Source organism: Fukomys damarensis, unplaced genomic scaffold (assembly GCF_012274545.1).
Source record: "Fukomys damarensis isolate Sample0158 unplaced genomic scaffold, DMR_v1.0_HiC HiC_scaffold_28, whole genome shotgun sequence".
Lineage (NCBI taxonomy): Eukaryota > Metazoa > Chordata > Mammalia > Rodentia > Bathyergidae > Fukomys > Fukomys damarensis.
Window position 1 is genome coordinate 22,236,224 of NW_022900940.1, and position 12,312 is coordinate 22,248,535.

The window sequence follows — 12,312 nt, forward strand, 5'->3', positions numbered from 1 at the left end:
AAAAAAAAAAAAAAAAAAAAAAAAATCTTATTAAATAATCTATTTTTCTCTCCCAGACCTAATAAATTTAAAGTTTAAATCGTCAGTCTTACAGCTTCCCATTGTCTTCTATCTCTGTTGAAGCCCATATTTTAACTACAGACCACTGCATTAGCTGCCCCAGGGAGCTAATCAAAGTTTCATCTCAGGAGCTACTTGGGGTACACACACAGCTGAAGGTGAAGTTGTTAGTTCTAGCTCTGAAGTGACCCAGATCTTGAATTCCAAGGAAGAAACCTGGTATGGACTGTATTATGTATCCCCAAAACTCATATGTTGACAACCTAAACCCCAGTACCTCAGAATGTGATTGTATCTAAAGAGATGATTAAGAGGCAGGGAGATCGCAAGTTCAAGCCCAGCCTGTATCAAAAAATAAAAAATAAAAAGGGCTGTGCATGTAGCTCAATATGAAGGTCCTGGGTTCAACTGCCAGTTTGAAAAAGAAATAAGAGGTAATTAACTCAAAATGATGTCAGTGGGGTAGGTCTTAACTCAGTGTGATTCATGGGAAAAGGGTGTTATGCTACAGGATCAGAGGAAGACCAAGTGAAGACACAGGAAGAAGAAGACATCTTCAAACCCAGGAAGAAACTGGATCTCAGATGTTAAGCCTTCAGAATTGTTGTAGTCTACAGAATTATAAGAAAATAAATTTCTGTTGTTTAACCACCCAGTCTGTGGCACTTCATTATGGCAGCCCTAGCAAACTAATAAGAAACCTGTTTTCAGAGTCAAGAACACCAAAGTCTACCACATACTTGGTCACACAGACAAGAACTATGGAAAGGAGAAATAGCTTCTCCATGCCTAGACTCCAAGTACCGTTCAACCCAGCATAACCTGCAGAATGAAGCAAATGTACTACCCACTCCAGAGTCTTACCACATTTTCTGGCAGCTTGTGTCCAGGGAGATATTTTACGTTTTCATGGTCATTATTTATGATGTCTGTCAATTTTCGCCCATTGACTGTTTCTTCAAAGACCCACATCTTGACTGTGGAGGCAAACTTCTGCAGTTTCTTGACATTATTACCAATTATTTTTGCAACAGCTGAACCCCTACAAAAGAAACCATGGAATAGAAGAAAAATTAACCTCATTCTGGTCAAAGGAAAAAGGCATTTGATTAAAATTCAAAAGATCTGAGTTTTGATTCTGATTTAAGCACTCAGCTTGCTCAAGATGGGATCTTTGTCAAGCTCAAGCCACTTGCGACTTCCTTCTCACCAAGAAATATCACCCCTCTGGGGTCAAGAAATCCATAGAATTTGGCACGATGCTAAAAAGCACCACTCATTAGAACCAGGAAGAATCAAGCTATCTCAGAAGAGTGTCACAGTCAGAAGAGAAATTGACCTAGAAGTGTAAAAACGATTCTAGAGGGTTTTGAAATATCCAAGGAAACTAGGCTATATTTTACATTCATCAAACAGATTAAAATGCAGCCACTGTAAAACAAACTGTGTTCCGTTGAAGCATAAAAAGCCCAAGGCAGAATCATAATGGCAGACAAGAAAGGAGCAAAATCAGAGCCAAAGCTCAGGTCCAGAGCAGTCAAGCACCCCTCCTTGCTCCCAGTATCCCAGTGGCCTCTAGCCCCTCCCTTTCATCTGCATCTCTATTCAGCTAAAAAGTTCTGATAAGGGGCGATTTCTTCACAGCCACAGGGAAGAAAGTGAAACCTAACTAATTAGTGTGAGTCCTCAGATGGTTCCTTGCTGCAGGCAGAGGCGCAGCCGCCCCCTCATAAAAAACAATCCCAATGTTCTAACACCTGATGCCAGCTGAGCCAATCAGCTTTCATCTCTGGACCCTGAACTGAGAAATCCTTGTTTTTTACAAAACCTTCCTGGTGGTTGGGCATAGCGGTGCACACCTGTAATCCCAGCACTCTAGGAGGCTGAGGGAGGAGGATTTCAAGTTTGAGGTCAGTGTTGGCAATTTAGATTGTAACTGGGATAGCAAAATGGAGCTGTAAAAGTTGTATTTTTTTCTTTTTCCCCTTTGGAGACAAATGGTTTCCTCCAGGATGACCACTCACCCCTCCTCTCAGCCTAGATGATACGCAGGGGCTGCACATAGGCATTTGGGATTTAAAAGAGGTGAAACTAGCTTGATTAGGCCTACTTCTTGACTGTATTCCTTCTGCCATATTCCTTACTATAAAAGACACACCAGCACACAGGGAGATAGTGATTTGAGGCAAATGAAACCCCCATCTCTTCAGAGGCATCTTTGAATAAATCCTTATGCTCTTTGCCAAAATAAATATCCTCCTTTGATTTGGCCAGCAGCAAGCAAATAAACCTGACCATATGAATTTAAGTGGCCAGTTACAAGACCGTTTCAAAATAAAAAAAATTAAAAAGGGGTTGGGGACGTAGCTCAGCATGAAGGCCCTGAGTTTAATCCTCAATACTGCAAAAACAAACAAACAAAAAACAAACCTTTCTGGTGTGAGGAGCAAATGAAGAAATGCCAGAAAGAACATCTTACAAATTCCAGAGGTAGGCACTTGCTGTACCTGTTGTTGTTTTTTTTTTTTTTTAACTATTAGTCTCAAGACCATTTGAGAAGAAGCTGAAGCAGAACATGGTGAATTGTCCTTACTCCCTGATGAATCTGGTACTCTAACCCAATGCTAGCTTATCCGAGCATTTCAATCTTTGCACTTGAACAGCCAAAAAGAATATGAATAATCCTTAACAGAGATTATAATTATTTTCCTTTTCCTAAAATAGACCAGAAAACCTAAAGCAGTAGTTTGCAACTTTGGTTTCACATCAATATTACCTGGAAAGTTAGAAGTTCAAAGTCCCAGGCCACACCCCAGGACAATGAAACTGGGTAAGGTTTTTAAAGCTCCCTGGTGACTCCGTGTACTGCTGCTCTGCACAATGATCTAATGGTACTGCCCTCCTGCCTCATAGAAGAGTAGCTGTAAATGTCAAGATGGACCAGGCACACCTGACTCCGTGTCAGCAGGACAGCTCATGAAATAAATACTCACTAATCCAATTTCCTCCTGGGACTTTGCAAAAGGGGTCCAAGAATCATCTCACCACCACTGTTACCTTTATTCTAATCTTAGAAACCACTGCTCACATGCTCAGGGCGAGGTGACAGACCAGCACACAGTGTTCCCTGGCATAAAGTACGTAACATGCACAAGGTTAAAGAGAACAAGTGTGACTGTGATAGAAGAAATAAAGATGGTAGAAAGGAGATAAGGAATATCATAATTTATAAATTGTACATTTAGACTGCAAATGCAGGACACAATTGAGGTTACCTAAGGTTATCTCTATCTGCACTCCATAGGCTGGTTTATGCCTTTTTTCTTTCAGGACCATCACACTTAAACTCCCTTAAAGATACTGGAAGTCTATAAACTAGTTTAGTTGATAAGGTAAAGGGCAGAAACCTGAACTCAAGAGAAACCAAATCAAAGGTATGAAAGAATGTTTTCTGGCAAGGTATCTTCGATCATCTTCTTAAAGAAAAATATAATAGACTAGGCCCATAGCATTCTCCTGTACAACAACTCGTTATCTTTTATTTGTGGGTGAGCCATAACTTTTCTCTTGTAAACCAAGTCCCAAATTTCTAAAGTCACAAATTCCACAGTTTCTACCACCAAAAACACATAAATATTCCCAGCTGTAGACTATAATGGGTTGCTCTCTTGAGAGCCTGCACTCACTTTGAGTATGGACTTATAAAATTCTGCCTAATAAATCCCCATATGCCTCTTTATTTAATAAAAGCTTACCACTCCATCACACAGATAAAACAAGGAGAAAGGCATTCACAATCTTGGCTATGGTACGAGAAGGAAAATGGAAAGATGTGTGACTATAAGGGTAAACCAGTAAACTTTAACACAAAGGATCCCACTGCAACCCAGTTCCTGAGAAGTCTCCTGAGCATCTGTTGAGAGAATAATGGTAGAGCCCAGTACGGGTTGAGGAAGACCATACTCGTACTGAGAAGCAAAAAGAACCTCATAATCAGGGCTAGGATGAGCAATGCAGTAGAGATCCTCACTCAACGCGGTGAAATGCAGATGTGTGTGTGTCCCCAGGCAAGCCAGAACCACCCCATAGATCTGGAGACCCCCGAGTAATACGAAATGCTTGAAAATGTCACAGCTGAGCTGGGATGGAGTGGGCTGTTTTGCATCAGCAGTTGATGAATGCAGCAACTATGACCCCTTAAGGCAACCAGAGGCAACTCTAAGTCATTTGGGCCCAGCTGTTGGATTCATCCTGCAAAGATGTGAGATGGGGAAAGTGGCGAGGTTGGGAGAAAGACTTTGGAGATCAAGGGCAAATTTAAAAAGAGAAATAAAAAGATCCTAGTGCGAATTAAGGCCTAGACTTGGTCTAAGTTAACTAGAATAATCTTTTGAGGGGAGGAAGGAGAGCAGGACTTTAGCCTATATATTTTATTTAAAACTCTCTAGGTACAAATTCCATGTTGAATATTTTCTCTGCTATCCTCCTTGATCTGTGTCATTAAAAAAAACTCAGGAGCCGGGGATTTAGCTCAGTGGTTCTGCTGCCTGGCTTGCAAGCGCAAGGATCCAAGTTCGATCCTCAAAAAACCTCAAAAAGCATAATCCACACCCAAAACTCTTTTGTGGCTCTACAGTGGTACTAGACATTCATGTTGCACATGTTACCTCTTCTGACTAGTGTGGAGGAATGGGGTCATCATCCATCTATCATGCTCCACATAGAGTAGCAGGAGTGTTTTGGAGGCACCTGAGTGTTTTGAAGGGACCAGAGTCTATTTAGAAACAGCATTCCCCATTCTAAAATATGTGACTGAGGCTGGGGGTGCAGCGCAGTGGTACAGCTTTTGTGTAGCAAGTGTGAGGTCCTCAGTTCCAACCTTAGCACCACACACATGCACACACATACATACACATGATAGATAAAGTATTGATGACCGTCTTTGAAGGTGGCTTATGTATGAATTAGCCGTGATGTCCCATAGCCACACTGGTGGAATCTCCACATTTCAGCTACTTGTGGTGACACTGTAGAAGCACAGTCAAGCATGGGCCTTTCCATCCTCGGGTCAAAGGATGAGCTGCCACTTCTACACCTAGCCCAGCTCATCCATCTACAAAATGACAGGAGAGGCAGAAAGATCCCTTTCAGATATTTGTTTGAAACCAGTGTTTTCCCAAGGTGAGAACAGGAACGCAGGGTTCCCCCTGAGTGCTACCTGTACACACAGCATCACAAGACGCTGACTCACTTATGACTTCTTCAACTGTCATGGTCCCGAAAGTGCGCAGAATGAATGTCTCAGGTGAGTGCTGGGATGTGTCACCATCTACCTAGCACATGCTAACTTCCCTTCTTCACAGTGTGTGAAGATGCCTCCTCGCTCTCTGAGCCTTGGGAGGCAGCAGTATCTGCCAAGAGTTTTATCACACTGTTTTGTTTTCATGGTATAGGTTTTGCTGTTGTTACTACCTTCTACTTGTAGTATTTACTGCAGTGATCTTAAGTTTTGTTTTAAACTTTGAAGAAAGAATGGTGAGCAGGTAACTACTGGTATGAAGCAGACAGAGCCAAAGACTGCATGAAGGGGGTCGCTCGATCACTCTGGCCTTGCCGCACATCCTACCACCAGGTGAGGCGCCCAGGTGGGGAGGAGGTTGAGAGGACTTTCAGGAAGCCTCTGGCGCCAAGGTCAGTAATCAGGTGTAGCAACTGTGTTCATCAGCCAGGGAATGCCCACCTTGTAAATGTGGCCAAAGCCCAATGGAACGAATTTCAGTGGCCTTTGGTCTTTCAGGATGCAGAACCTTTCAAGGTCAGAAAGCACCCTCCAGTTCATCTCTCATTTTACCTAGGAGGAAACTGAGGTCCAGGAAAGAGAATTAGCAAGGGTTCAGCCAAATTCTACACATTCTATGCCCCCTTCTTTCCCAGTGCTGATCTGGGTTATGGTTCCATGGGTAAGAGAAAGAGGCAGCCAATTTTGGCCTAAATAACATCTACTCCTTCTCTCACAAAAGCAATATATGAAAGAAGAAAAAAGAATTATGAATAATCTCACCACCCAGGCAGAACCACTGTGAACATTTTGTGTAATACTTTGCAGTTAAAGGGCTTTTAAAGTACAATCAAATGCCAAAGAATTAGATGCAAATGTAAAATGAGACATCTTAAAAATAGATTTAACTTGGTGAATGTTCATTTGATCTTTGGATAGAAAGCTTTCTAAGCTTAAAATCAAAAGAAGAAACTACAGAGAAAAAAAGATCAATGTCAACAACTTCACAAAGAAGGCAGATGAAAAAGAATTTCTGTCTACTATGGAGGAACATGCTTACCACAGAGTGATACATTTAGCAAAAGGCAAGATGAAAAATTGTATAGGCCATGCGGTCATTTGCAGTTAATAAATACACTACCTCACAGACCCTAGGACAGCTACTATCAAAACCTCAAGTGTGGAGAACATGGAGACTGAAATTGTTAGGCACGGTTGATAGGACTAGGAGGTACAGCTGCTGTGGAAAACAGTATGGTGGTTCTTCAAAAAATGAAAAATAAAATTTCCATATGAGGCCAAAGATTTGGCTCAGTGGTTCCACCTCCTGCCTCACAAGTGCAAGGGCCTGAGTTCGATCCCTGGCACCAAAAAAAGAGAAATTTTGTTTCCATGTGATCCAGCAATCCCACTTCTTGGGTATATACTGAAAACTGAAAGCAGGGACTCAGATATTTGATGCTCATTTCATAAGCAGCATTATTCACAACAGCCAAAGGTAGAAGCAGTCCAGTGTCCATCAGAGGACAGACAAAATATGGCACGTAAAATATGTACACTGGGACATTATTTAGTCTTAAAAAGGAAATTCTGGCAATGCAACAATATGTACAAACCTTGAAAATGTACTAAGTGAAATACGCCAGATAGACGGACAAGTGATATATGATTCCGTGTAGAACACACTTATTTTAAGTCATAGAGACAGAAAGTAGAAGGGTAGTTGCTGGCATGGGAGGGGCAGTGGAATGAGGAATTGTTGTTTAATGAATATTCAGTTTCAGTTTTGCAAAGTGAAGCAGGTCCTAGAGATTGGTTGTATGGCAATATCAATGTACTTAATGCTACTGAAATGCACATCTAAAAATGGTTAAGATGGGAAAGTGTATATTATATGTATTTTACCATAATTTAAAAAGCAAAAAACACATGCCTGTTATCCTAGCTACTTGAGACTAAAGCAGGAGGATAAAAAGTTCAAAGCCAGTCTGGGCAACTTTATGAGACATTGTTTCAAAAACGAAAAAGGCTGAAGATATAACTCAGTGGTACAGAGCTTGCTTAGCAAATGTGAGGACCTGGTTTCAATCCCCAGTACCACAAAAAGAAAAGAAAGCTGGAGAAGTGTTGAATGAATACATCACTTTCTTGTTGGTAGGGTTATAAGTGAACGGTATTATAAATATTCTTCATACTTTTCTTTGTTTTCCAAAATAGACATGTATCACTGACGTTTGCTATCACTTTGATTATAAATCATTCTCATCTTTGTTGATATTTTAACAGATTCCAAAACCAAAGCAGACAAGTTTCAGCAGGTCAGAGGCCTATTAGCCAATCAGCAAATACAAACTACAGGAGGAAACAGAGATGCAGATTCTTCTCCCTAAGCCTCACTTCAGTCAATATCTAGTTCCATGTTTTTGCACAGCCACCAAGAGGGAGGCAATCCGGATGGCCCATCCCTCTGTTAGCCTGGTCTAGAACATCTTTTTGTGACCTGGTCAGCCATGCTATCAACTCTGTGCACCATGGGGAAAATGCTTATCTGGGTGAATGATCAGTGACACATCAAAGGCATATGTAGCAGGAGACACCTAGCCTTAACCCTCCCCAGGCCCATTCAGGACAGCAACCCACGAGGTTGCAGAGAATGTGTAAGACATGGTCTCATAAACTGCCTTCGGGGCCACTACTCTTAAGCATGGATAGTAGAATCGCCTTGTCCCCAGAGTCTACACTGTAGCCCAAGCTCTGTGGATAAACACACTCTGCAGGCCCATCCATTTAATACTGGAAAGGAACCATGCAGTGCAAATTCTAACAGCCACCTGGCACTGCCCTCTGTTACAATAACTGAAAGACCATGTGTCCCTGCCCTGCAAGAATCACTGGAAACTATTTCCAAACATATACCAGAGTCACAATGAGGCAAAATCTCAGCTTTCAAATCTGAGCATTACTGCAGAAGTACTGTGTAACAGAGCAAGCAAACTTCTTTTGGTGCATATTCCTAACCCCTCTCCAGCGAGGACGCTACCCTCTACCTTCCTAATACATATTTGACTGACTACAAAATAGACACTAGAATAACAAATCAAAACCGAGTCACTTCTTGTGTGTTAATAGTTCTGGCTTTTACAGACATTTGTAGATAGATGAGTATAAAATTATCCACTGCAAAACTGTTAAGTTATTAATAACTGCAAAATAATAAAAACACCCAAATGTCTATCAAGAGGTGACCAAAAGCTGGGCACAGTGGTACATGCCTGTAATCCCATCTGTTTAGGAAGCTGAGGCAGGAGGATCACAAGTTTGAAGCCAACCCCAGGTAACTTTGCAAGACCCTGTTTCAAAAGAAAGTAAAAAAAGAACTAATGTGGTTGAGTGGTAGAGTGCGTGCCTAGCATGTATGAAGCCCACGTCTTATACCACCACCACCAAAAAAAAAGTTTGATTAGCTACATTTCAGGTGAGTATAGCTGGGTATGGTAGCACACACCTGTAATCCCATCACTCAGGAGGCTGAGCCAGAAGGAGCCCTGGGAGCTCAAGGCCAGTCTGGGCTACACAGTGATGGATAAACAGATAAATCAAGTGGGTGTAGGAAAGCAGAGGGGTCTCACCACTCTGCCACTTGGCAGCTGTATGACTTGCAGCACATGACATGACCCCTGCATCAGGCTCCTGTCTATAAAATAGGGAAGTCAACAACACCTGAGGTTTCAGAGGTGACACACGAGTGCTCAGACTGCCTGGTCCATGGTAAGGACAACAGTGTTAGTCCTTATGGCAGAACCTGACATCTGTGTAGCCATGTCAAGGCTCATGTCAAGGAGGGCCTCACAGATGGGTTCTGCTTTGGTAAAAGTAATTTAGTCCAAGTAGTATGTATTAAGTATTATTTTAGCATAGCTACTACCAGGCCTCAAACTAACTCCCTCTCTGGCTTGCTGTCAGGACAGGTCCCAGCACCCTTTGCTTCCACGCTACTCTCACCTCAGAATCCTTCTCAACACTCAACTCCCTGGGGCCACCACTGATCAACCACAGCCAGCATTGGAGATGAAATCCATTTGCCATCATCACTGGTCTTGCCTCTGTAGATCAGAACCATGTTACCCAAACTCACAAGAATTCCTTCTAAGTAGGTTACTGTAAAATTTATTGTTTAAAACAAGATCCTCTGGAGACTAAAAGGGTAGCTATTAACAAGGAGAATGGAACGGATGCAAATCATCATGTCAGGCAAGCATGAATTCATGCTTACCTGATTATATGTGCTAGTACAAATTTATCCATAGTAATTTCTAACAGTTATATTACATTTCACAGTTTTCAAAGCAACTGCACAGTCTCAATAGATAACCCACACGGTGAGAGTCCAGGGGTCCAGTCTACACAAGGCACTTCCTATCACTGGTTGGATCCACTCAAGAAACCCAGGTTACAAAGTTTCAATCTAATGTAGACAAAAAGGAGTCCAATGCCTAAAGGTATTTCTATCAGGATGAGGCAACTACAGGAATTACTCATTTCACCCTGAGGATATTTTTTGTATAGATACCCAGTGTTCAAGTCATTAGGCCAGAGTTCTCTTTCTCTGTAGATGGAAAAATCACAAATTCTAGACCTTTGGTCTTTTGTTGCTCTTTGCCCTTGCAAAGCACTTCCTTTTTTGTAGCTCTGGGAAAACCAGGTAGAAATAATCAATGAAGGTATGTTTATCTTAGAACAGACATGTTTCCTGGGGAAGCACTCCTGCTACAATAAGAATGAGAAACTGTTTTACTAACAGTGTTTATCAAACTGGGTTATACAGGTACTATAATAAATGAAACGGGAGAAATGAAAATATCAGAGTATAGCACTCCAATAACATCTGCTACTGTAAAACATTCTGTTTCCAATTGTATATGAAGTATGTTGGGTTGCGATTAAATTGTACGTTAGTTGTAAATTTAAAAAAAGTGTAAAGCCACTAATTTAAACCATGAATCTTATTAATTCAGATTGGAAAAGCATCAGGCAGAAGCCTGAAAGGTGCTCATTTAAGCTTATTAAGGTTTTCCTTCTCTTGGTTTTTTTTTTTTTTTGGAACCCATCCATCATGTGGAGAAGCCCTGAGAAGCCAGCTGAAGGTAAGACACATGGCTGGTTGGTCCCTGCTTTCTCCCTTGCTGGCTGAAGACACTCACTGCCAGGCATGTGGAGGAGGCCATCTAGGACCAAGGGTCACAGCTATCCCTCAGCTGGCCCCAGCCATGAGTGAGCCCAGGACAGACCCACAGATGACCCTGCCCAGGTTACTCAGCCCAAACGGTGGACCCCTCAAATCACAAGCTCATTAATGACTGCTGTTGACACCACCTAGTTTGGAGGTAGATCGTCAAACAGCAATAGATATTTGATTCAGTTTCCCACTCCCAGTTTGGGAGGAACTGAGTCCAGAGAGTCCCCATACACTGACCTTAGTTCTAAAGGTGAGAGTGGGATGGGGAATAGGTGGCCTGGCTGGCGAGAAAACACAGCTCTCTTGTAACCTGAGAGACCTGGGGACACTACTTGGCCCAGCACAGGTAAGACTTTTCCACCCAAGGGGACTTAGAAGATTCACCTAGCCTAGGTGTAACTGAGATTAATAGGTAAAAGTTGGAGGTTAACTCAAAAATAAGGTTTTTGTAACAGTTATACCCCTTTCTGTTTATGGACACAGGATAAATTGTCCTAATGGAAAATGTCTGTGCTTCAGAGTAATCTGGAACAAGACTTTTTATTGTGTGCATGTGGTGCATTTGCCTTTCTAAAAATCATTTTGATATGTATTTCACTCATAAGCCATCTATTGTTGATAAAAAACACTCAAAAACTCATTAAATGTTGAGTGGTGTCACATGACTCTGACCCCAGCAACTCCGAAGGCTGAGTCAGCAGGATCATTACATATGAGGCCAGCTTGGGCAACCTAGTGAGACCCTGTTTCAAAATAAATAATAAAAAGGACTGGGGACCAAGCTAGGCAAGAGTACCCACCAAGCATGCATGAGGTCCTGGGCTGAATCTCCATTACCACACAAAAAACAAAATTCTAAATTAATTTGTTAAAGAAGATAAATTGCCACAAGAACATAAACTGAGGAGCCAAGCATGGTGGTGAGTACCTGTAATCCCAGCACTTAGGAGGCTGAAGCAGGAGGCTTGCCACAAATTCGAGGACAGCCTGGGCTACACAGTGAGTTCAAGGCCAACCTGAACTACAGAGGGAGACCCTGTCTCAAAAAAAAGTAAACCAAACTGGATATGGTAGTGCAGGCCTGTAATCAGCACTCAGGAGGCTGAGACAGGAGACTCACCAGGAGTTTAAGGCTGGCCTAGGCTACACAGTGAGACCCTATCTCAAAGAAAAAACAAAGAAATAGATAGATAAATAGAAAATTATCATCTGCCATGTCTCCAGGAGAAGAGATACAGTATCTGCTTTGGAGGGAAACTGAACAGCTATTTTTAAGGCTTCATTCTCCTAAATGGAGTATTAGACTGAGATTTTATTGGTAGGGTACGCAACATGTTCATGTAAATGACACCTGTCCTCAAGTAAAAGTATGTTTCTCACAAAAACTTTGCAGTAAGACGGATCTGGGTTTGAACTCCACTTTATTTACTTTTGACCCTGAGCAAGTTTAATCTCAATTTTGCCATCTAAAATAGGGATCATAATTGTATCACACTGGCTTGTAATGAGGTTTAAGTAAAATAATGTGCATACCTGCCACACAAAGACAATCGATGAGTGGTTGTTGTTATTATTATTGTTATTACCGGTAGGGAGATGAGGAAGTGGAAAAGAACAATGAAGAAAGAGGCTGGGGTTCAGAAAACTGCAAGTCCTGATTATTCCTAGAATATTCCTCATGGCTTTTACACTGAACAAATGGGGAGGTAGGCGATGGAAACAGGACTAAGGAACACTT

At 41.8% G+C, this 12,312-nt stretch overlaps 1 protein-coding gene across 1 annotated transcript in view; it reads right to left on the minus strand.

The window, feature by feature from the left end:
* Positions 1 to 1,097, minus strand: part of Gpd1l (glycerol-3-phosphate dehydrogenase 1 like) — a 39,451-nt gene extending 38,354 nt beyond the window's left edge. Inside the window, exon 1 of the mRNA XM_033756946.1 lies at positions 925 to 1,097. Within this exon, the coding sequence (XP_033612837.1) occupies positions 925 to 1,032 (108 nt within the window). The 5' untranslated portion in view covers positions 1,033 to 1,097. The remainder of the gene's footprint in view (positions 1 to 924) is intronic.
* Positions 1,098 to 12,312: the final 11,215 nt, after the last annotated feature.